The 25,913-nt window shown below is 34.3% G+C and overlaps 1 protein-coding gene across 4 annotated transcripts in view; it reads right to left on the minus strand.

The window, feature by feature from the left end:
- The window catches only part of PAWR (pro-apoptotic WT1 regulator), a 142,032-nt gene that overhangs the window by 25,336 nt on the left and 90,783 nt on the right, over positions 1-25,913 (minus strand). For all 4 annotated transcript variants that reach the window (XM_052000380.1, XM_052000379.1, XM_052000382.1 and 1 more), the window contains 2 exons: positions 21,251-21,367; positions 2,436-2,470 (listed from right to left, as the gene is read on the minus strand). In XM_052000380.1, the coding sequence (XP_051856340.1) occupies positions 2,436-2,470; positions 21,251-21,367 (152 nt within the window). The remainder of the gene's footprint in view (positions 1-2,435; positions 2,471-21,250; positions 21,368-25,913) is intronic.

A 25,913-nucleotide genomic window follows, 5' to 3' on the forward strand; every position in this document is an offset into this window, starting at 1 on the left:
GCCATTTTCAACTATGTAGTTTTTAATCCACCCTTTACCCTTTAGCTTATTCCCTAGCTCTTCTTATCTAATACCTTTTTCAATAAACATCTCTTCCCAAGTCAATTTTACAATTTGCTAACATGACATATAGCAGAGAAAGAATTTTCAATAGGTAAACCATTCCTCTTACTTAAAGTTAGATAATCATTAAAACTAGAAGACTATAACATTTCCCTCCCCACATTGTTAACATCATTAGGACTAAGATAACTGCTATTCAATTCATTCATACATCAGTAGGAGAAAAACAATCTTTTAAATTAATAAAAGAATAAAAATAAGAGGGAAAAATTGAAGGTGGGGAAAACTGCTCAGAAAACATAAAATACAAAAAGTGGCAGAACTAAATCATAGGTTAAAAATTGTTTCAGGAGAGAAGAAATAAAGTCAATCATAAATTGCATTTATCACATTTGAAAAGGTTATAATTGAGTGATATACAACTATAGAACATATACAGTTGGCAGATTCAATCACTGAAGTTTATATCCACCCAAGAACAACTGATATGAAAAGAGAAGTAATGCAAAGATAATTTGTTTTACTATTTGATTAAAAAAAACCCTTGTTATTCTGTAGTTTAAGCGCTCTCCCCTCCCCCTCCCCCCCCTTTCTCTCTACTGAGGCAACTGGGGTTAAGTGACTTGCCCAGGGTTACACAGCTAGAAAGTATTAAGTGTCTGAGACCACATTTCAACTTAGGTCCTCCTGACTTTAGGGTTGGTGCTCCATCCACTGCGCCACCAAGCTGCTCCAGCTTAAACTCTTTATGTGTTAGTTTAAAAGAATCACTAATGTCAATATCATAAACTCTCAATTATTTTGAGATAATCCAGTTGTGTGTATGTGCCAGATCTCACTACTAGAATATAGGGCATGAGGACAGGGTTTTTGCCTTATTTGAACTTTTACTTCGTCTAGTCTAGTACTTTTAGCAAATGTCTGTCAACTTGAATGATTTAAGTATCTGTAGCATTTTTATTTCTCTGTGTTTATTGAATCCACACAGTGATTGTAATACCCTGGGCACAACACTTGATTTTTCTGAGTATCTAGAACTATAAAAATAGGTAAATACAAGATTATTATTAGAAGGGCCAAACAAGATAATGTATGTAAAAATATTTGCAAATCTTAAAGCACTATATGACTGTGATCATTATGATTTGAGCTTCATAGAAAGAATTTTAAAAATGCAAACACAGAGTTTTAAACTTCTACTGAAATCATTTTATGTCAAGTACTTTATAAGCCTTAAAACATTATATGAATGGGAACCAGTATTTTGTATCACAGCAGTTGCCTTCTTTCTTAAAAAAAAAAAAAAAAAATTTAACTTCAGGGGCAGCTAGATGATGCAGTGGATAGAGCACCAGCCCTGAAGTCAGGGAGACTTGAGTTCAAATCTGGCCTCAGAACTTAACACTTTCTGTGTGACCCTGGGTAAGTCACTTAACCCCAATTGCCTCAGCTAATAATAATAATAATAATAATAATAATAATAATAATAATAATCTGTTTTAAATTTCTACTCAGATCCTATTCGTTAAGTCTCATCATGACTTGGAAGTGATGGTGATGAATAACAAAGGCTGTATGTGTTATAGAGGTGCAAGTTATGACAAGTTCAATTATGCTGGAAAGACCCTGACACTAGCATGGTAAACAGACTGAGTCAGTCTTGAAAGGACTAGTCCAGATAAGTTTAGAGAGGCTAGTGACCATTTTGGGAAAAATAAGACATGCAAATAGGTAACTTTAAAATTTCCATATGTTGAGGATCTGTTTTCCCCTTTCTTGTGGGCTCTCTTTGCAGGTGCAAACAATAACCCCTCCATTATTTAGATGGTCATTGAGAGTTCCTGAAAATTCATCATCCTGCAACCAGAATGTTGTAGACTACCCGCTGATAAAAGGCAGAAATAATCTAGGTAAATACGCCCCCATTCCCTGCACTAACTTAGTACCCATGACTTTCAAATGTAGATACTTGGTAAATGTTTGTTGAATCTAATATTCTTTGGCTCTCTTTTACTACTAGGAATCTTAACAATTCACACTTATATTGAACTTGCTAGTTCTAAAATGCTTTCACATACATTCTCAGTAAGCAAGCCCTGTGGGTCAGAAGCAAACATGATTTTGTTCTCCTTTTAAGTTTCCTTAAACTATTTTATAAATGTGAGTTGTTGTTCGCATGCAAATATACTGTACCTCAATATACACCCAAGGAATGAGATTTAGAAGGAGAGAAGACTTATTAAGAAAAACAGACATGTTAACACAAGAAAACATAGTAGAGACAACAGTCAAATAAGTAAAAGGCAGTATTTGAAGACAATATGTACATATGACATAGTATATATGTGCATTACATAATACAAAAAACTTACCTTTTGTGTCTACTTGAAGGAGACTTAGATGTTTCCTATTATAAACAAAAAAAAGAGTAATACATTTTAGGAAATTTTGCTCAAGTATACAACTTGCAAACATCATCAATACAATAAGAATGAAAAAATAAAATTGGGGGAAGAGATCTAATATTGAAATGAATATTTGGTCAAGCATTACTTTTGTTTTATTTACTTACTTATTTTGAGGTTGGGTTTCCTTATTTCTCTAGACTAGAAGTACTAGGACCATTCACAGATCTGATTTCACTAGGAGATTAGTATAGAAGTTTTGATTTCTTCTGATTTAGGATCATTCATAGATCTGATTTCATTAGGAGATCAGTATAGAAATTTTGATTTGTTCTGATTATGCCCTGGGCTAGCTGGACCCTCCAGAAGGGTGAACTTTTCCCTCCAGCCCCAACACATTGGTGATAAGACTTAAAGAGGATAGCTTAGTAGGACTGAAGTAATTCATCCCAACTTCAGCTTCCCAAGAGAATAAATTACATACACCACCACAGCTGGCCAATCGATACATTTAGAAATATAAATGAGTCAAGTAAACTTTGGAAAACCCTATTATATATCTCCAAGCAATGAGAAGCCCCCCCCCCCCCCAATCCAAATCCAAAACACACAATGCCATTTGTAAATATGCTAGGATTTCTTTAATTGAAGAGAATTATTAGCACAAATGATAGTTCAATTTTGTAATTAAAAATGAAAACTTGATAATGTGGACAAATAACTGCAGATATTTCCAAATCTTTTTTTTTTAATTGGATTTTTTTGGTGTAGCAAATTCATGGGGAAGGAATTCCTACTTATGCAAAGAGGAACATACTTTGCAACTAAAAAGCCTCACAGTGCTGCAGGGCATACTTGGAAATTAGATGACTTATCTCAGTCACCTAGCTCAGGGCTGGCTTAGTACCACCCAGTGTACCACACCAGCTTTTCTATATCCATATCTGTCAACTGCATAACACAGCTAAGAAACAACTTCCTGGCATCATAACTATACTGTGTTAATCTTAAATTTGATCCACCTCACCAGAACAGCTTCAACCAACAGAAATTAGTCAACATTCTTGATAGCATATTTACCACTTGACCAATCAACTTATTATTTGAATTTAGTCCTGGCTCTCACACTTAGTCACTATTTTTGCTCAACAGGACAGAATTAAACGAAAAAAACTGTTCAGTTTTTTTTTTTTCCAGTTTTACGCTAAAATGTCCTTATTCTAGTTCATCTCTAAAATTTTAGAAAGAATAGCCCACAGCTCTACTAAGATTTTCATCCAGGTTAATAAATAAACAAATAAATAGATGGACAGCCCTGCTTTGGGGTTAAAAAAAAAAAGTCAACAGATCATTATGTAGCACAGAATTACCATTATCATTATTGTTTCTGTTTTAACAATTTTATATATTATTTTGTGTATAATATACACACACATATTATATAGAATGCTCTAGTCAACATATGCAAAATCCTAGAAAAATTTAATAGAAGTAGTCCCCCCCCCCAATAAACTCAAGTTGACTGACAGAAATATTATCAAGCTTGCACAAAAATATGCCTACAGAGCTGAATAAATATGGCCAACTACACAGGTAGGTGACAAAGTCTTGACCACGAAGTGAAGGCCTTTGGGAGGAAAAAATGACTTTGGTTATGCTTTGACAGCTGGAACTGAGCTATTTTAAGACTGAATGTGCGGATCAGTTGTTCTTGTATCCAGGAAAGCTAAGGAAACTAAGTATTTCAAAATTTAACAAACTCTTATCTATGTCCATTACTTAATGAGGACAGATAAGAGATTCCAGAATGTTTCATTGAACCTTTCTAAGGCAGAAGCCATTCCAGTTTGGTAGGGGAAACAAGTTCTCCCAGCCTGGGAAAATTTGAAACAGTGTGACAGATAAGCCAACATCCCAAGGCAGGAATCATTAAAGGTGGGACCCTTTTCTAGAGAGCAAGAGATCTTATCTGTAAGTATTTATTTCCTAATTGGTTAGAATTTATACAACTTTAATCTTGGGCATCACAAAGCTGTAAGGATAAAAAAAATAATAATAAATAAAACAACAACAAAAAACTATCCTAATAATATATTAACTTTTAGTTCTGAGTTCTAAAGTTACTCAGGAGGACCTGAGTTCAAATCTGAACTCAGACACTTAATACTTCCTAGCTGTGTGACTCTGGACAAGTCACTTTACTCCAATTGCCTCAGCAACAAAAAGATGCTGAGAGCTAGGCCTCAACAATTAAATTTTTCCCAAACTCTTCTACAGTTAATCTTTGGAAGGGAAAGAAAAAATACTAAAATCTAAACCAAACCTGCTCCTAACTTTGGGAAGGAAGAAGGGAGGAAAGGAAGAATGAAGGGAGGAGGAAAAAGGAAAGAGAGGGATGAAGGAAAACAAGCTTTAAACTTAATACATATATAGTATGTACATGTATGTGTATGTATACGTATTTATGCATGTGTATATTTATACACACACACATAGCTCTATATATTTTCATTTGGTCTTCCGAAGTTTAAAGTGTTCAAGTGACTTGCTCACAGTCAACAAAGCAAACAGCAGAGTCTAGCCTTGCCCAAAGGTTTTCCACTACTGCATATTGTATCTGTACTGTATACTCACTGCTATGGAATGTTTAAAAAAAAAAAAAAAGATAAGGAACTGGTTATTACTGGTTATTTTTCATTTGTAAAAAAGGAAAGAATGAATCTTATCTACAGAAAAACAACAGGCACAAGTATGGCAAGACCTTGTACTGACAAGTCAGGATACCAGGAAAAAAAATTCAAATTGGAAATGTTGACTATTAAAGAATACCAGAATATTGAAATTTAAGAAAATCTCAAAGGACTGAGTTTTGGTGTAATGAAATTTTCTTTATCCATATAGTAAAGAAAATAAATAGGATGAAAATGTTTACTTCAAAGTAAAATTATAATAAAATTTTTGCATCAATTAACATGCCTTGTTTCTCTAGAGATAAAAAAAAATCCAAATGTTTCAGTGAAATTAATCCATTATTTTTATAGTTTGTCTTTTGAAAAAGTAATAATTATTCCTTTAATTTACACTCTAGTTAATCACAACACTACCAAGATCCCTAAAAATCTTTATTTTAAAGAAGTACAAAACCAAACAGAGAAAATATTTTAAAATCTTAGTGATGCTTATTAGAGTACATACTAAAACACAAAAGAATTTTGTTCATGACATCTTGTAAATCCACAGCAAAGTGTTATTGTGACAAAAAATAAATTAAATAGCAGATCAATAAAGCCATAATTGTTTTGAATTTAGAACATCAATAGTTAAATTTGAGAAACAATGTATTGGGTAGCTTCATGTCCTCCCTCTATCCAAAACACCACCAAAGCTTCCCCTTCTTCCCAATGCCTCCCCATTAACAGAATATAAGTTTCTTATGAGCACGGACTATTTCTTTTGGTCTTTCCACTCACTAAAGCCTACCATTATTCCTGAAACATTGATGTGCTTTCCAAATATTTATTGATTATAAATTTGAGAGTACAAATTAAATGTCAATTATAGCAAAAATGAAGCATTATCTCAACCAAGATTTATTTATTTATTTTGATGGCAGAACATTATGGTTATTTTATTGAAACAAGCTTCAGGTAATCATCAGCTGATAATTTGATTGAAGACTTGAGCTTTCATGATGATGCCCTTAGAAAATACTACTTCTGCAGATTTCACTCCCATCCTTAATTTGCAAAAAAAAATTTTTCTAAACCAAAAAATTCATAAACTCATGGGCAAACTGGTGACAAGTCCATTTTTAGGTACACTAATAAAATTGATCCTAGGGACAATAGGCAACTAAATCTGTGATTAAGTTCATATGTAATATGTAAGTGAAACCTGATATGCACTGCTGAAGCTTACATTCTATTGGGATAGCCTCTGCTCACCATTTTGCCACAGGGAAGCATGGGAGAGTAGGACTTTTAGTGAACCATGAAGAAATAAGGAAGGGAAAAAACGACTCAGAACTGAAATATGATTCTGCTAGAATTCTAGGTCCTCACAAAAGGGCCTAGAAGGAATGGGGCAAAGTGTTTCTCAAACTAGTATTTAATGGTTTGGAAAAAGAGAAGTTTCTGTGACTTTGGCTAGTATGTTCTGGGGAAAGGGTGGCTTTTGGTAATAAGTACTATCTTGAAAGATGGGGTATCTTTCCCCTTTGAATTCCCATAATGCCTTAAAGCTTTTAGACTTCCTAAAATGCTTCTAAGAACTCCAAACATCCCATCAATAACTGTCAACTACCAGATTCTTTGCTAACAAAGGTAGAGTATGGTATTTGACTTCCTGACTTTTATTTCCAACTCTTAAAAACTGGGCTATGAAAAATAACTCTTATTATTTACACTGTAATTATCTGCATAGCATCAAAACCTTGATGCCATGAACAAAAGATGATTTTGAGGAAAGAAATAAGCAGCCAAAGAAAACTTCAAGAGTACCTAGTGTCTTGTGAATTTAGAACAAAATAAAAATCAAAGAAGAAATAATACACCAGAAATCACTCAAATCACAAAAGTATTTGCAGGCTCACTCTTCTGGTAGGCTGCCTGACCCTCACAGTATCTTCCCTTTTTACTTCCTCCTGCTTTCCTTCATGTTTTGTTATCCCTTATTAGAAATGAAAGGACCTTACTGTGCACATAGCACAGTTCCTAGAACACAGTAAGCATTTAATAAATGTTCTCTCTCAACTTAAACTCCTATTGGAGCTTATGAGTATACTCTTAAAAGAAAACATGGAATTCAAGGGCAAAGAAAAAAAAATTCAAGACTGTTTTTTTCCAAAATCAAATGTATACTGTGCAGTTTTTAAAATACATTTTATTTTAAACATATAATTCTAAAGGAGTGGTCATGAAAGTTGGATGTCTCATTTTTCTCTTAAGCCCAGTTCCAAAATGCTAAATCTAAACATCATAAGAATCAGAGTCAGAACTAAGAGAAAAACTGGAAGTCATTTAAGTCCAACCTGAGAAACAGAGGCCCAGAAAGTCTTTCTAAAGACTCATGAAAGTAATAAAGTGGAAGATCCTAGATTTGAATACAGGTTATACTCTAAATTTAACTATTTCTAATGCAACAAACTCAAATTTCAGTGCCTGCATTTACTGGTTATTTCCCAATAAGATCAAATGTAAGTCATTTATGTCACCCAGAAAAGAGATGAAAATGGACCTAGAGATATAACTAGAAAAGCTTCAAAAAGAGGAAGAGTTTTCTAGCTTATGGACAGAATTATCAGAGCTTTCATAATGTACTTTGGCCTGACCCTTTCATATTTTCATTTGGATGGAGAAAACGGAAGTAATCTAGAAAGAGAAGAGGCAATATATTCCAACAATAGCTCAAGCTTGTATTTCATATCTTTTTCTTGTGGAGAAGAAGAATCATACTGGATATTATTATTAGACTTAAGGCATGTAGGAAGGGTTGGCCTACCTGTATAAATTCCTATGTTCCAGGTCACCAAACATTTTGCACAAGAAGCAAGCTACTGCTTGTCACCCATTTGGGCAGTGTGGTGTAAAGTTAACAGCCTTGATCTTCAGGTCAGAAGACTGAGTTCATTAAACCTCTATGATACCTTTTTTTTTTTTTTTTAATTGTTATAGCTTTTTCTTGACAGAACATATGCATGGGTAATTTTTCAACACTGACCCTTGCTAACACTTCTGATTCAACTTTTTCCTTCCTTCCCTTTACCCCCTCCCCTAGATGGCAGCCAGTCTATGATACCCAACTCAATTTTTTAGTTTTACTGTTTTTAAAAATAGATTTTTGTACCACACAATTTTGTTTGCAAGGTAGGATGCTTTATAAATAAGAAAGTGCTGAATTAAGTGAAGATTACTCCCCAACAAATTCTAAAAGCACAGAATATTCAGAATACTTTCCCAAAAGCCACTGGGTAAATGGCAGACATCTCTTGGGGTGATCCAACTCAAAACTAGGGATTGACTTTTCTCTACTCTGTCATGTATCACTCAAATCCTTTCTACTGGAGAACTGGGCTCATACTTTGAATTTAAGTTGCACTGAGTTTCAATGAGAAATAGAAGCCATGAAATTGGGCAGAGTTCAGACTCTAGAAATAGTTAAGTGCAAGTAACTGAGCTAAGGATGAAAGAGAATGAACATCTTGCATACCAAATGTTTAAAACAGATCTAGTGTTATCCAAATGTCATTTTTGTGGTAAACCACCACCAAAAAGCTTCCACATACAGAGAAGCTAGTTTTCAATTATATTTTTTAAAAAGCTTAATGAGTAAATGAAAATGTTTAGTTAGTGGTATTTAGATGCAAGCCTGGAAAGAAAACTGAAGTTTAGTGTTTATATGCTAAAAGTACATTTTATTGAATACAGATGAATACAGATGGAATCGTGTGATATTTTTCACGTGTTATTTCCTATAAACGTTTTTCTCCCCTCCTGAAGTGTACTTATCAAACTATTTGCATGACCATACAAAAAGTCCTTAGTTTATAAATCAATATTCTTATATCTGTATGAACTGGTCCTTTAAACAAGGGTTCTTAAATTGGAAGGAGGAGGGTCCTGTTTACTTGAGAATACATAACACATATGCTTATAAACATATACAATATATAATACACCTATGTAAACATATACATTATATGTAGTGATAAGTATTTTTCAATATGATTGATTTCCTTTGCAATCCTAACCAAATGTAAGACATTTATGTCACCCAGAAAAGAGATGAAAGTGGATCTGGAGATATGATTAGAAAAGCTTAAAAAACAGGAAGAGTTTTCTAGCTTATGGGAGTTTTCTATCTTTAATTTATACATTTAAAAACATGATTCTGGGAAAGGAGACCATAGGTTGCTCAAGGAGAACTGAATACAAAATAGATTAAAAACTTCTACAAATTATATTCTTAAAATGGCATACCAGTGTATAATACCAGTGTCAGGCTCCCTTACTATAAGGTTCTAAAATCCTTTGTCTTTCTCATATCTGGGGTGGCTAGGTAGAGTGGATTTAGATATTAAGTCAGATATACTCAAGTTCAAATTCTGCTTCTAACATCAGTGACTCAGGGCAAACCATTTTCAGTTATCAGTTTCCTTATCTCTAAAATGGGGATAATGATAGTACCCACTTTTAAAGGGTTGTGGGGAAGTATAAAGTGCTTTCCAAATTTTAAAGCTTTACATAAATGTAAATATTATTATATAGGTAAAATTGATTATTTTATATCCCTGTTACAATGGCAGACATTTTCATCATTTTAAAACTTTTATAACACTAGACCTTTTTTATCATCTTTCAAAATCCCTACACAATATGGATTAATTTGTCTTTTCTAGTCTTAACACAATAAATCCCTTTCACACAGTTTCAGTATCTCTTACTTCTTTGTATTTGCCTAAATCAATCTCCATTCCTGGAATACATACTCTCTCTCTCTTGGAACATTACCAGTCACTTTGACTTATGTCTTGCCACTGAACTCCAGTGACTCTGGAGCAAAGAATAAGGCTTATGACTTTGCCCAACTCTGCCTCATTTAAATCTAATTCACTGACAAATCAAGACACCAATCCCCACTCATATCATTGGTTCTCTTAGAGAATGAAGGAAAATCCCCTCATCTTTTCAAAAATCCTTTTATTCCTTCTAAGTTCATCTCAAATATCACCTTCTTACATCTCTTTTCTTCCATCTTTTGTTGGTTCTTGATCATCTCTCTGTCTCTCTCTCTACTCCACCAGTTAACTTGTTTATTGCATTTCCTACTTCCATTTATCACACATCTTCCAGTAAATTATAAACTCCACGAGGGCAAGAAGTGTTATTTTTTTTTTTCTTTGCATACTAAAAGTTTCACAGTGCTTTGTACATACACACACTTGGGTGTGCTTAATAAATTTGCAGCTAGTTCACCATTATTTCATTAACTGTAGGATAAAAAAGATGCAATAAAGTCAAATACCAACAGCCCATGCTGGGATCAAGTGGTACCATGAATTAATAAATGGGTAATTAGCAGGTCAAGAATGAAGACTATGGCCATGGGGAAATTTCTGAGGCTGTAGAAGTAGAATATCTCCCTAATGAAACTTCCTAACTTGGTAAAGCCTTTGCTAATAGAGATTTATCACTAGACTTTTAACATATAAACCAGATCCTGATATAGTTTGTTTTCATCAACATTCAAGTCAGGAGGTACTATACTCATTTAAAAAAACTGAACTAACATCACATTCTTGAGGTCAGTATTGGGAAGGTCTTCAGTTAAGTTTGTTAATAGGAAGCCATGTAATACATCAATTTCCTGCATTCCTAGCAATTTTTTGAACAATTAGTCATTTGAAACTTTAATACAAGAAAGACTTGAATATTTCTACATAACTTCCTTGGAATATTTGATACATTCAAGAATTCTGTTAGTGATATTGTTTCTTAGAAAAACTGACATACTAAATATGAAATTATAATATGTTTATGCTTCATAATGTTTAAGCAATTAGGATGAAAACAATGGTGCTACTATTTCTAGTCCTGAATTACTGACTTATCCTAATAGTTTAGGTTCTAATTTGAACACTCAAAGGCTTGTTCTTTGTTTATGTATTAGGATACATTCTTTTCTTACATAATAAAAATTCTGTGAATAAATGCTATACTATTTCACTGTAATTCTAGTAAATCAAATTACATATTGAACAGTGAAAGACTCTAAAAACTGAGACAATGGAACCACTCTGAATAAGGTTCAGGATTAAACAACTCCGTGGGACATTTTACATTTACTTGTCGTATTGCTGTATTAATTTAAAAACCAGCTTAAATATTTTGATTATATTGAATTTGGTGTATTTTTAGAGCACATATAAAATCTAGAAATAATCATCTGCCCATAAAATTATTTTACATAAGACGAGTTCTAGATTTTCCAGTGGCATCTTCTTCAGACGATCCTTAATTATCAGGAGATTACTTTGATTCAGCAAAACGTACGTGCAGATGTGCGTCCAATATCAAAATTGGAGAGAATTCAGCCATAGACTTAGCTAAGGACCAGGCCAGTTGGTTTTCGCCAGAAGGCTAGTCATCAGGTGATAATTTTGAGAGCATAAGAGAGAGGAAGAAGGAGCACAGCACATTCATTCATTTATTTATTTATTTTAGCTAGCTCAAAAGTCTCAAAGGCCCTCCCCAATCTGGCACCAAACTACCTCTCTAAGCTTTACCTCTCCCTATGACTTCCTTCTATATAGGATTCTGCCAAAGTGGATGTTATTATCTTACTTCTGAATCTGTACTATTTTTACCTGCCTTGGTGCCCTTGCTGCTGAACGTGTTCTCTAATGCCATGAATCGCTTCCTTTCCCCTTTCTACCTGCAGCATTCCTATCAACTCTTCAAGTGGTTCCCCATAACTATTAAGTCAAAATACACACTCCTCATTTTGGCTTTTAAAATGCTCCAAAATCTAGCTACAGCTCATGTTTTCAGGCTCCCTACTATATTATTATCCTCCATGCACTTCTCAATCTAGCAAAGCTGACCTACCTGCAGCTTCCCATATAACACACCCCATTTTCCTATTTCCATGATCTTGCAGAAATTTCCTCACTGTCTTCATCTCTTAGTCTCTGACTTCCTTTAAGACCTGGTTTAAATACTACTTCCTACAGAAAGCCTGTCCTGATGCCATCAATTACTAATGTCCCTTTCCCCAAAATTATGGTAATATTACTTTATATTAATTAATTTATATTTATCTACCAACTTCATTACCTGACTTCAGGTGAGCACTTCCTGTGAAGAGTGAAGCTTACTCTTCAATGAGAGAGATGAAAATGTGCTTCAAAGTCATTCCTGCTAAGTTACACTGCTCAGAGTACAGGTTCCCTTAGTAGAACTCCCAAGGAATAGAAATCTCTCTACCTCCAAATAATGTATTTGAGGAAAATTTTAGTAGTGGTGGACTTTTAAATTCCAATAAATAATGATCCCTATGCAGAGTTTTCTGTGTTTTTTTTTACATGGTATCATCATATGCAGAGTTCTGTTCATTGTAAATGTTGAGAAAGAATGAAAAATAGAAAGATATTGTCAAACATTTTGTAGAATTTCACTTACTTTCAAATTAAAAGGCTACAAATTCTCAATAAGGATCTGAAAAAATATAAAACAAAGTATACTTTCTACCTCAGGGCAAGCAAGGGGAGGAACAACTAAGATTGAATAGTGAATCCATTGTTACCCAAGGTTTCCCTATTGGATCACAGAATCAGAGGTACACCTTGGAGAACCTTTAAAATCATCTAGTTCATCCTCCTTTCTTTTATAGATAAGGTTTTGAGGCCAGTAGATGATTAAATAGATACTTATTGAATTACCTTGATTGTTTTTAATGATCACAAGGAAGGATTCAATCTCGGGCAGGGAATGAGGTGAAAAAGGACTAATTTAATATCTCCCACTTAAAAAAAAAGGTATCACTGAAACTTTTTTAAACAAAGATTCAGGAAAAAAATGAAATAAAACCTTTCAAACACAATAAGCCAAGGAGTTACACAATTGGTTTAAGATATACTTTTCCTTAATGAGAGCTTCTTTACAATGAATAGGATGGTTTATGTTTCAGAGAAGGGATACAGGAAAGGAGAGACAAGGTATGGTGAGCTGAGAAAATGCTCTTAAAGCCCATTTTGCTTTGTATCCATGTAAAAGAATTCTACATCATATCTTAGAAATGGTCAAGGAGGAAAATCCTGCAGACATTGTCTTTACAGGTGCATTGGCAGCTCATGGTCTATAAAGAACAAATATAAAACCACACCTGTAATGGGATCAGACAAAACTAAATCCAGTTGAGTGCAATGAGAAATGATACAGAATTGTGCCAAATAAACTCAATGCTAACAGTTCCATGTAAATCACAGTAACATCACTAAAATTTTATGAATCCCAGATATATGAACATTGAGAAATGGAAAACAAAGATAATGAAAAATTCTCATCTTCCCCAAATATTTATAAATATATAACTCTTCTCTACCTGGTGTTCAATATATCTTGATCTTGGATTGTACTTGCGATAACCTATCTTTCCAGCTTAGCTCAAATTACATCTTCAATGAGCTCTATGTTCTAGCAAGCTAGAAAAGTCTTATTCCCCAACCTCCCCAAAAGACATTCTTATACCCTCTCCCCAACAGACATTCTCATACCTCCATGCCTTTGTTCAAAATTCCCTTTCTCCTCATCTATCCTATCATCTACCCTATCATCTACATCTATCCTGTATTCCATATTATTCTTTACTAATCAACTCAAATGTCCCTTCCTCTGGAAAGTATGCCTTGATTCACCCATGGTTTGCACCAAACAACTCCCCAGACCCCAGTCCCATTATAATGGCTTTGACCATGTAATATTTTATATGCAGCTATGTATTACTGTTTTACTTCTTTCTCCATTTGACTGAAGTTTATGAAAAACAGGGTCTGGGCTAGTTAATTTTGCTTGTTTCAGCTTTCCCTATTCTGGCAAAAGTACTCAGCAAACAGCTGGCACTTCAAATATCTGTTGTATTATATTGTATTGGGTAAAAGTGGACTATAATGCAAACTTCCATATCAGTGACTCTTTTGTTCCACTGACTCCATTTTAAACCATTTTATAAAATATTTATGCCACAAATTGGGTCCCACTGCAGATCCAATATCCTTCCTTTAGTAGCCTCCATTTTTAAATATAACAATTCAACCAGGAATGATATGTTTCACTAAAAGAATTAAGGATATTATTTCTTAATAATTACTATGAATTTAATAATTTTAATAATTAATATGACACACCTGGTCTGTACCAGGCACAGTGCAAGGTCTTAGAGACATGAAGAATTAAGATTCAAGGAGCTTACATCAGTAGGCAATGTGACGTGGTAAGGAAAATGATAGACTTAGGATTAACATCTTACCTTTGAATTGTTTCATTTCAGTCTTTTACTTCAGTTCAAGTATTTTACTTGATCATTCCTCTTCCAGCTCTAATTTGTTATGCTATGATCCTACTAGTGGAAACTAAATAAGCATAACAAGGACACAGACATAAATACAAAGTAAATTGGAGATGGGGCATTAACTACTAAGTGAAGGATTCTGAGTTTCTAAGAAGACAAGGGGTTTGTATTGCAGGGACTGTATTCCAGAGATGGGAGACACTTTGTACAAAGGCACAGGGGCTTAAGATAAATTTCACATAGTAGGAGAATAGCAAGCATGGAGCTCTTGGGGACAGAACAGGAGGGGAAGGGGGTATAAATACACAAACCTGAATAAGTAGGCTAGAGGCAGACTGTGAGTTTAAATGCTAATTTTTACTTTATTCTGTCCTGCAAAGAGTAAAATCTCAAAATGAATTTAGGAAAAGAAAAAATTTCCCTCTCACAAGGAACTAAATAATTATCCTTGTTACCCAATGTTCTCTTAAAAGTTGTGAGAAAAGAAAAATAGCCAACCTAAATATATGACTGACAATGATTAAAAATTAAGCATGTATTTAACAGAAATTAATTACTGTTTTAAAGAAGAGACAGTTCCTGTAATCCTACCACTATTTACAAATGCAGCATCTACTTTAGCCAATGACCAAAAGAAGTAAGAAATGGGGGTCAGGCAGGGGGAATGGATGGAATAGGAAGGCATACCTGACTACATGCTGGAATTAGTAATCAACAGATTTGGATTTGAATTCCATTGGTATATTTTCTATATATGGGGCCATAGAAAAATGACTTAGTTTTTCAGAGCCTCATTTTTCTCATCTATGATACAGGGATATGACTACTTACACTATATTTATCTTAAAGAGTTGTGCAAATGATGAATAAATGCTTTGAAAACTTTTTTTTTAAGGTAATATCAAGGAAACCAGATGAGACTTCTGTAGAAATAGCCAGGAGTTTGGTTAAATCCCCTAGAATTCTCTCAACAAGGTTCTCTGACTAATAGGTAGAGGATTTCAGTTTGATGAATGAAGATTTGAATCCCAATTCTCCTACTTACTACACTTTTGAGTCCCTTGATATCTCTAGTCTCCATTTTCTCATCTTTCCAATGAGGTCATTAGTCCAGGTGATCTCTACATATAATCCTAGATTTAAATGCTAAGATTCTCCCACAAAGATGGTGGAAGATCAGGAAACCAGGCAATATAAGTCAACAAGAATTTATTAAGTATCTGCTATGGGTAAGGCACTTGACTAAGCCGTGCAACTATGGTGAACTAAGGGGAGAGAAGAGAAGAACTGAATGCTTATTTGGCACAGCATAATAGCCATTCATAAACGCTTGAGGACAATGAGTAAAAATCATAGGGAGACATTTCTCTGTTTAATAAAAAACTGCAGACAAATCAAATAGCTTCTCTCCATTGATTCTGAGTTCCCTGTCCACAGAAATATAACAGCAGAGATTTAAATGAATACTTTTCAAGATTGTTCTGAAGAGGATTAATTTAGAAATCCTTTTCATCTATAAGATGCTATGACTTCTTGAAATTCTACAAGTAATTATATAATCTTGCAGGTTAATATAGTCCTTTAAAATATAAATACAACCAAGTAAGTAGAGGAAAAGAGACAGAGAAAAGAAGTTAAACTTCTTTATAGTTGTGTTAGTCTAATTGAAGTGGTTTTTTTTAATCATCTAGATTTATTTTTACAAAGCAGATCACTTTTTTAGAAGTACTAGGGAAACAAAGTTGTTATGGAAGGTATTATAAGGAGAAAACACAGAGAAGTTTAGTAAAACTGTTAATTACTTATGACTGATCATATTTTCATATTTTGGTATGATCACTAATTACACCTGTGAAGGATATTACTGTATTCTCTTGATTACAATGCTATGGCAACGAAAAATACCAGATTTTCACACTGCTTTAAGTCTTGGGTTCCAGTAATTACCAGGCACTTTCTAAGGTATGTCTTTGGGAAGTCCATAACCTCCCAAACCTCTCATTTTCTCTTTGTAAAATGAAGGTGTTAAATTAAGAGGGGGGATGGAGGGATGTAGATGGCCCCAACTAATTTCCTCTTTTATATCTATAATTAAATCAGAACCAAACAAAACATCAATTCCAATGATTCCCAGTAATTTTGATTTCCTCAACCCCTTTACACAAACCAACGTATTGTGAACCCCCATGGAAATTTAAAATTTTACTCATAACAATCTGCAATTATATACTCTTTAAGAACTATTAAAGAACTGTGAGCACTCCCTCTTGGATCATTATGCAGAACCAATTAACTACAAAACAGGAACCACTGGTATATTTTAACCTATCCATTTTACTGCACAACAAACTGAGGCCAAGAGACCAAGAGGCTTGACTGAGTGACTTCCTTCCTCCTTTACATCTCATATGTAAAGTAAGTATAATATTTGTACTAGCTTACCTGTATAGACCTTCAGCTGTTGTAAGAAAAGGTCTTTGTAAATTAAAAAGCATTATCTAAATGTGACTGTTTTACTTTTACTCCTAATATTTTTTTTAAAAAATAAGAATGGAAAGTAAGGCTTTGTAAGTCAAATTATTGTAACCGGAAACCAAGCTTATTTTGAATCATGCTAATTGGAGGAAGTGACAGCACTCAACAGCTAAAGCAAGCCCAGAGTGAGAATCACAGACATGAGTTGGTCAGGGCAGGGTAGGAGATTTAAATGATCCGTCTTCTTTCCCATAGGTCACTGGAAGTATAAAATTCCCTTCATCAAATGTATTTGCAAAAACAAAACATTCTAAAAATCAGATAGAGTGATCCGTTCATTAATCACCAGTAAAAATGAAAATCCTTCAACAAAAGGGCAATCACCCATCTCCCTCCTCTATAGCAAAAGCCACCCACAAATTCCATCCTCATTTCCACCTCTCTGCTGGAACATTGCTCCTTTCATTCTCTCAATTCGTTATTTTAACACTGAAAGTAAGCTTTTCCTTCAGCTAGCTCTTTCGTTCCAAGCCATGGTGATCTCTACCTTCTCTGAATTCTTGTCACAATTGAGTGTGTAAACTAAACAACTTAGTATCACAGTTTTTGCACAGGAAGCCCCATACTTCAAATCCTAGAGTCCCCTTCCCCCATGTTTGGGAATAAAGTTAAGAAAATATATCATCTTCTAAAACTGAAGTTGGTAAGAATTAAGAAAACATGAGTAAAACTAGGCAGCATCTACATTAGTAATCTAGAATAAGAGAGTTTATAAACATAGTGTTAATAATATTTGAGTGGCTATTAAAAATATCAAGGTGAAGAAGTTATGCAGGAAATCAGATTTCCCCCTTGCCATACTATTTCTTGAACAAGATGCTTCATCTCTAGACTCCGAGCGGTCCCCTATGCTTGGAATGTTCTCCCTTCTCATCTCCAATCTTCTTTCCAAGTTCCAACTTCCCTCTTTGAATTATTTTCTTTTATTCTTTCTGTATGTGGCATATTTACACATATCTGTCATGTTCTCCACTAGATTGTAAGTTCCTGGAAAGAGCTTTTTGTCTCTTTTTATATCCTCCCTGCTTAATAAGGTGCCTATGACATAGTAGGCACTTACATGCTTATCGACTACAAGAAATCAAGGATATAAGCTTAAAGAAGATGTAGGTTTAAATTGTAATATTAGCTTTATCTTATTCTTGGAAATTGTATGTTTATGTAGAGGTAATTTTATGACAGGTTCCTATTAAGATCTAAGAATTCAATTATGCACAGTGCTACTTATAGAGGCAGGATATAAAAACAAGACTGTGTCAGCCCTCAAGGAAATTTTCTCCTTCCACAGGAGAGGATAGAAAATGTTGGCAAATAAGTTAAATACAATGTATTTACAAATCAATTTCCTGGGAGAGAAAACCCTATCAAGTAGAGGGATCAGGCACGGTCTTAGGGAGGAGGCGGTCTTTGGGATAGACTCCAAAGAAACTAGGGTTTCTGTAAGGCAGAAGTCGAGCTTCACATATTATAAAGGTGGGAGTTTATTTGTGCAAAGACCCAAGGTCAGGAAAGAAAGAAGAATAAAATGATAGCAGGGATAAGTTTGGGTAAAGAACAGACGCATGAAGTAATACTGGAAAGGTAGGTGAACCATCCCACTAGCATTATTCAGGACAAATTTTCAAGAAGCAAAAAAAGCAGAGGATATAATGACCAGTAAAGTTAAATTTGCCTTAAAAATGGGAGGAAAAAAAAAAGAACCTCTAATTTTTTTTTCTTCCTATTCTCTTCCCTCTAGGTTCAGAAGTAGCTAGGTGGAGCAATTTGCCTGATGAATGCAGTGAATAGACAAACTACTTATAAAGTGTAATCAATAACACTAGGGTCAAGATGGGCTGTAGATCAAAGCTTTATTACATAACTTGTATGATGAATTCATAGCAGTCTGGACAACTATATGAGCCTATACTCAGTATTTCCAGTTTACCTATTTTCCCTAGTATTCAATTTCTATTTCTCTCATATATTTATGATCTATTCTGTATGGTTTGTGAATAGATTATAGCTGCCTCCTAAATTATAGGTTCTGTGAGAACAGGAATCAATTCTTGGTGAGACTTGTTTTAATCTCCCATAACACCTAGCATAGGCCTTTGAATAAAAGATGCTACTGATAAATAATTGTTGAACCAAATTCAGTATCCAGAAAGCAGAGAATCTAAGAAGTTATGAAGAAACTGAAACCCAAGATAAATGAAGTACAGAAAGAGAATATCTTATTATCTTAAAAGAATTCAAAGGCATTTAGTCTACAGCAAGGATCATCCCAAAGTTACAAGAAGAACTTGCAAAGGTGAGGAATAAAGGAGAATGATAAAGATGCTACATATAAGCAAAGTCCTTAATTTCTACAAGACTTCACAAACCAAATGCCAGTTTTACATCAATACTCAGAAAAATCCTAGAAAAGGTTATTAAGAAAAATGACAATTTGCTATGAGTCAGAAGAAGCTGGGCAATATGCCTAGGAGGCCAATATCCCAAACACATTAAAGAGGGGCAGCCAGGTGGCATAGTGGATAGAGTACCAGCCATAGTGTCAGGAGGACATGAGTTCAAATCAGACCTCAGACACTGGTCATTTATTATCTGTGTGACCCTTGACAAGTCTTTTAAAACCCCAATTGCCTTGCAAAAAACAAAAACCAGAAAATGATACTGAAAAGATCCTATGTGTACAAAATTATTTATAGCAGCTCTTTATATAGTGGCAAAAAGCTGGAAAGTAAGGAGATGCCCAGCAGTTAGAAAACATCTGAACAAATTATGGCATATAAATATAATATAATATTATAGTACTGTAAGAAATTATAAAGGGAAAGATTTCAGAGAAACCTTCTAAGACTTGTATAAACTGAGTCAATGTTCCCTAAGCAATGCTTTCCAAATTGAGAAATATGGTTGTCAGTTCTATTTTTATTTATTTATTTAGCAGCAACAAAGTGAACAATGTGACTATATAAAAAAGTGGCAAACTTACATTCCTTACAACAAATAATAGCTCCTCTCTTAAAGTTAAATGGGAGATGACTAAAATGGACTTATTTAGGTATACATTATCAGACAAGGTATCATGATCAATTTTTTTTTTGGCTTAATTCTTTTTCACCACAACAGATGTTTCAATGGAAAGGACCCACATAAAGACAAATAATGACCAAAAAAATTGTTGTTATTTAAAAGAATAAGTTATTTTAGATTGACCTCATTTACTCTCCTGAAATAGAGGCAAGGCAAAAAGATCAAAGAAATGATAGAGCATCTTTGAAATTAAATAACTTACTGAACAACTCTCATGCAAACCTAATGGCTAAAGTGGAGAATTCTAAGTTGGATGATAATATATGTTTAAGATAGATTCAGAACTGGCTAAATATCCAGAATCAATGTCAACCTGGTTGGAAGACTGGAGGATTCACTGATGGGCCTGATTTCTGTGGCTTTTATTAATCATTTAGATGCAAATTAATGCAAATTAGATGCAAAACAATGTTTTGTTTTTTTAAATCAGGAAGTTTTGGTGAACTGTATACTGGAATGAATTTAAGAAAATATAATACCGGCAGAGGTCCCAAACATGCCAGCCATGTGAGGACCCTCTGTCCACTGGACCCTCTGTCTGGCGCCCTCTTTATCTCTTCCTTCACCTATCTCCTTACTGTCAAATCCAATAATAAACCTCTTTTATCAATCTAAAAAAAAGAAAAAAAGAAAAGAAAATATAATACCCATCACCCCAATTTTCTTCATAAAACAAAAGCATATCTGTTTACTTTTTTAAAAAATCAATAATCTTCTGGAAGAATACTAGTCATCCAGGTTGTAGGTCTCAATCAATGAACAGAAAGGGGTATGGTAGGCATGAGCTGGAACTACTAAGTATAAAGCAGTGATATAAGTAGGGAAGTAGAAAAAAAGATGAATGGGTCATGTACTCACTGGAACCAAAGGATAGCCAACAGACAGCTTCCCCAAAGGTGTCTCAATAATGTCAAGAGACCTAGCAGAAGGTCATCAACACACTTAATGTTTCCCTCATAAACGAAGAATCATTAAAGATGAAATAAATAGGTGATATTAGATGAAATCTGACAGCAAAATTCACTACAAATCTTTGGAAATTTGGAAGGTGACTATATTTAGATGATCTGTTGACATGCTCATAATTTTAAAATCTTTACCTGTAACCCAGGGTCTAAGGTTGCAGCTTCATTCTGTTTTGTATTCTGTTGTGTGATAGCATCTTCTCTTTTCCTCTCTTTTTGGCCCTCTTCATCATCTTCATATTCATCTAGACCCTAAAAAAAAAAAGAAAGAAAAAAAAGGACTCATTGCTATATGCAATTGATGATTCTCGTGACAGATTAAAATATATGCATGCAATTATTAGTAATATTTGCCCCATTGTTACTTTGAAAACCTATCAGATGTGTTCTTTAAAAATTGAATTTAAAAATAATTTTAATAAACTGAGCCACATTTTAAATGCATCAAGATTGCAGACAGTTCTGAATAGTGAAACTTTCCATCATCAAAGGCAAAAACAAAAATCCTTGGGCAGGTAAGTTAAACCTTCCTAAGCCTAAATTTCTTCACCTAAATTGAAGAGGTTGATCTAAATGATCTAATTCCTATTGCAGCTCTAAATCTTATGATTCTTTTGTAATGCTAACAGAAATTGGCTTACTTGCAGCTCCTCCTCCAGGATATTCTATCTCCTCTCCCCAGGCACAAGAAATCCACCCCTCATGCCAGAAGAGCATTCCCTCCACAAAGCCTCTTGTAATGCTCAGCTTTCTTTAAAAGCTTCACTCAACTGAGGTCTTCAAAGAAGTCTCCCACAATTACAGGTGCTCTTCCTCCTACCCTGAAGCTAAAATGAATTTGTATATAATATGTAATTTTATATCATAACCCCTTTCCATTTCAAATACGAGTCCCCTAATAAAAGTTATAAGCATCCTGAACAGTGAGACTGAAATAATTCTCCAAAGGCCCTGATCTGAGTTCTGAAGTCAACATTTACCAGCTATATGACAAATGGAAGCTTACAATTTACAAAATGGGGATAACATTTACACTACTTGAGGATATAATATAATACAGAGTAAAGAATACAGGAGGGGGGGAGGGGTGGTTAAAGCTAGTTGCTGTGTGACTATAGCCAAGTCACCTATTGAATCAGGATCTTGGAATAAATGACTTTGAAGGTATCCCTTCATAGGACTGCAGAGAAAATGGAACTTTTCTTCTTTTCCTGTTGCTGTTTTTCACTATTTTCAGAGTCTAAAGTGATTTATTTATTATAATAAATTAGTTACTTTATTCCTCTGATCATCACCATCCAAATTTACTCTCTCATTCTTGCACTTTTATAACCAACTACTTTTAAACTCCAAACATTTCCCACTGGCCTCAGTCTTAATTGGACTAGAGAGACCAGAGCTTTACTCCAGGACCTAATGGGCTAACTCCAGAAATGTGCACTTTCCGAATCTCCAGAGACTACATTCACAGCAGATTCCATATCCTAACCTTAGGCTACTACCCGCCAATAACATCCTTCTCCCTGAACATCACCAATCTATTATTCTTATAATTTGTTCATTTCTGGCATATTTTTTCCCCTAATAAAAAATAGTTAAAACAAGCTTTATCCAAAATGCCTTCATTCAAAGAATTATAAATAAAAAAATTCCTTCAACTCTTGATTTTGATTTTCTTAATAATTAAATTGTTAAAAGAAAATTGGAATGTAATTTTGTCTACCTTCCTCTTCTTTCCAATTACCCACCTAGCCATTTCTTGGTACTTGGCCTCAGTTTCTTCAACTGTAAAAAGAGGCTGAACTAGATGAACTATACGATACTTCTTGACTCTAACATTAAAAAATTTATCACTCAGAGTTAAAAGGTCCTATGCTATTTCTGTGGCGGAGTGAAGAGGTAGCATGACAAAGAAAATTTTGGGAAAAAAAATTTTTTGGATGAGGTAAAATTCTGAAACTCAAACAGAAGAGGCTAATGACACAAAATAAATGAAAGATTCCTTTCCAGAAATTAGGATACTTGAAAGAATAGTGATGGTCCTCAACAGGAGCTGTCTTCTGCATATAAGGAAAGATGTTTTTTTAATTTGCCTGACCAACATTCCTTACTTTCAACTTCATGGACCAGAAATATGGGAAAGAGGTACCAACTAACTCAAGTCCAAATTGTTCTCAATCCAATTAGAAAGCAAGTCAGTTTTTTATATGGCATACAATCACAGAATGTACAGAAGTCTACCCTCCATTAAATCAAATATACGCATGACGTACTTTGTCTGCCTCAGAAGCAAGGCCTGTATCATGTGTCTCAGATGAAATCTGGAAGGATGATAAATAATATTTTGGAAAGTAAAGTAACTGAACCAAAAAGGAAGTTTAAAAAGAAACCAGTGGTTTTCAATGCTAACAAAATAAAAATTCCCATTAATAGAACTACTGACCTCCAAAGTTTCTCAAATAAAGGAATCCATGCTGTTCAAAAATATGAAAACATTAGGATTTAGACTCCTGTTATAGATGTGACCAAGTTTTTTTTTAAAATAACCTAATAAAATAAAAATTATGTGTAACTTCAAACAAATGCCAATTTAATCAAGACAAAAAAAAAAAAAACTGCTCTGAATGAATTTGTTCAGAAGAATCCAAAATGCTGAAACAAAATAAGATAAAACAAGAAATTGCATTAATCAAATAACAAATATTTATGAAGCTCCTACCAGACATCAAGGACTGCACAAGATCCTGGGGAAATGAACATAAATTAAAAAAAACAATGATCTCTACCTACTCAGAAAAAACACAGTCAATGAAGTAAATCTAAGTGTATCATAAATAACAGTGAATAAGTATAAATATGTAAAAGTTGTTAAATGTAGCAATGGTGCCAAAGAATTTCTAACTCTCACTAAATTTAAATGACAAACTAGGTGGATTAGAAATGGACAAAGCAAAGATGAGGCTTGTTTAATCAATTTACAAGTATTTTAGAAAGCCTCTGGTATGTACCCAAGGCAGGTAGGAAGCCGAAAGAATGCCAAATAGGTTTAGAATAAGAAAGACTCATCTTTTTGAGTTCAAATCTAGCCCCAGATATTTACTAGCTGTGTGACTTTAGGCAAGACACTTAACCCTGTTTGTCTCACTTTTCTCATCTATAAAATGAGAAGAAAATTTCAAACCATTTTAGTTGTCTTTGCCCAGAAAAACCCAAATGGTGTCATGAAGAGTTGGACACAACTGAAGAATAAAGTATGTACCCATCACTATGCTAAACATTGTGGGAGAGAAAACTCTGAGCAACTTATTATCTAACATAATGGGAGGCAACTCATATCCTCTCACTTTGAGAATATCTTGGTGAAATGCCTCACTTCTAAACTAGATATGCACCCCTTTTCTCAATATTCACTGATTATTAATTATCCTCGAATGGATGATAACAAGGCTTAGATCATTTCAATCAGTTATGCTGATGCTCTGTATTCCATTTGTTTCATTAGTCTGGTTTGGTATGCTTCATAAAATTCTTTAAATGATGGAGACATAACAGACACAATTCAATCCCTTCCTAATAGACACTATCCTGCTAACCTCATATAACTAAGAAAGTGATACTGACCCCATACAATTCTTGTTCTAATTTTGCTCCTAAATGTGTGGCAATTCAGAAATCTCAAATATTTTCCATCTAAACCACTTTTATCCAAATATGGAAGATATTCTGTGTGACATTTGCACATCTGATCTTAATATAAGGAATCCACAGAAATTCTTTAGGTTTTCTAGCTTCTCAAACATTTGAGGCTGAAAAATGAACATGTTCTTATAGCCCTCCACCCCACTATGGAAAATAGGGCAGTTAAAAAAAAAAAAATGAATCACAATGATGGGGAAATGCTTAGAACACCATCTGTCTTACCACTACTAATTATAATGAATGGGACCCCCCCCCCACAAAAAAAAAAAAAAAAAAGGTCAGAGACGATGAAAACCGCTAGAAAGGAAGAAAACTACTTATTAATGACCCATTTTAATTTGGCAGAATCTTCTGAAAAATATATAAGTAAAAATTATGTGGTATGTGGTAAAACAATTGGCAATTGTGACTCTGAATTAGTAAATAAATGGTCACCATGCCTTTCAAACTAGAGATTATAGTCACTATGAAGAACACTGTGGACATTCTGAGATACCCTCCCCCCCCCTTGATAGAATTTATTTCATTTTCCTCTTTAAACTACCAATATTTTATCTTTTTTTTTCCAATTTAAAAAGAAAATCACTCTTAAAATTTTTTTTTAAATTGCTTTTTTGTGGGGGAAGGAAGAAAGCAGGAGTTGTCTTGTGTGGGACGATGCTAGACCTCCTTTCCCAAATTAACTAATCAGAGACATCTTCAGGTACAAAGAGAAAGCATTTATTTAGTCCCTGCAGGGAGAAGCCCAAGCATACCTAGGAGGCATCCCAGCTCCCAACATATGCTCTTGGAGCTTGTCAAGAGTACAACAGCTAAAGACCCACATCTTTTCATTGGATAGACTAAAAGCAAGTAACTATCCTTGACCAATGGTCACCAAAGGTGTCTGCTTCCTGTGGGTCACATCACTTCCTGTAGCTAGCCTAAGATCTTAACCTTTTAGAGATTTCTAGGCCCAGAGATCATATGAACTTCCTGCAGCCTGAGGTCCAAGGCCTGATCTTCCAGCTCTGGGAATAGGGATCATGTGACTTAGGCCTACTCTATCTCCACCCCGTCCCATGCAGTCTGGAACTTTTCATGCCTGGCCTGATGCCCG

This window comes from Antechinus flavipes, chromosome 5, assembly GCF_016432865.1.
Source record: "Antechinus flavipes isolate AdamAnt ecotype Samford, QLD, Australia chromosome 5, AdamAnt_v2, whole genome shotgun sequence".
Taxonomy (NCBI): domain Eukaryota; kingdom Metazoa; phylum Chordata; class Mammalia; order Dasyuromorphia; family Dasyuridae; genus Antechinus; species Antechinus flavipes.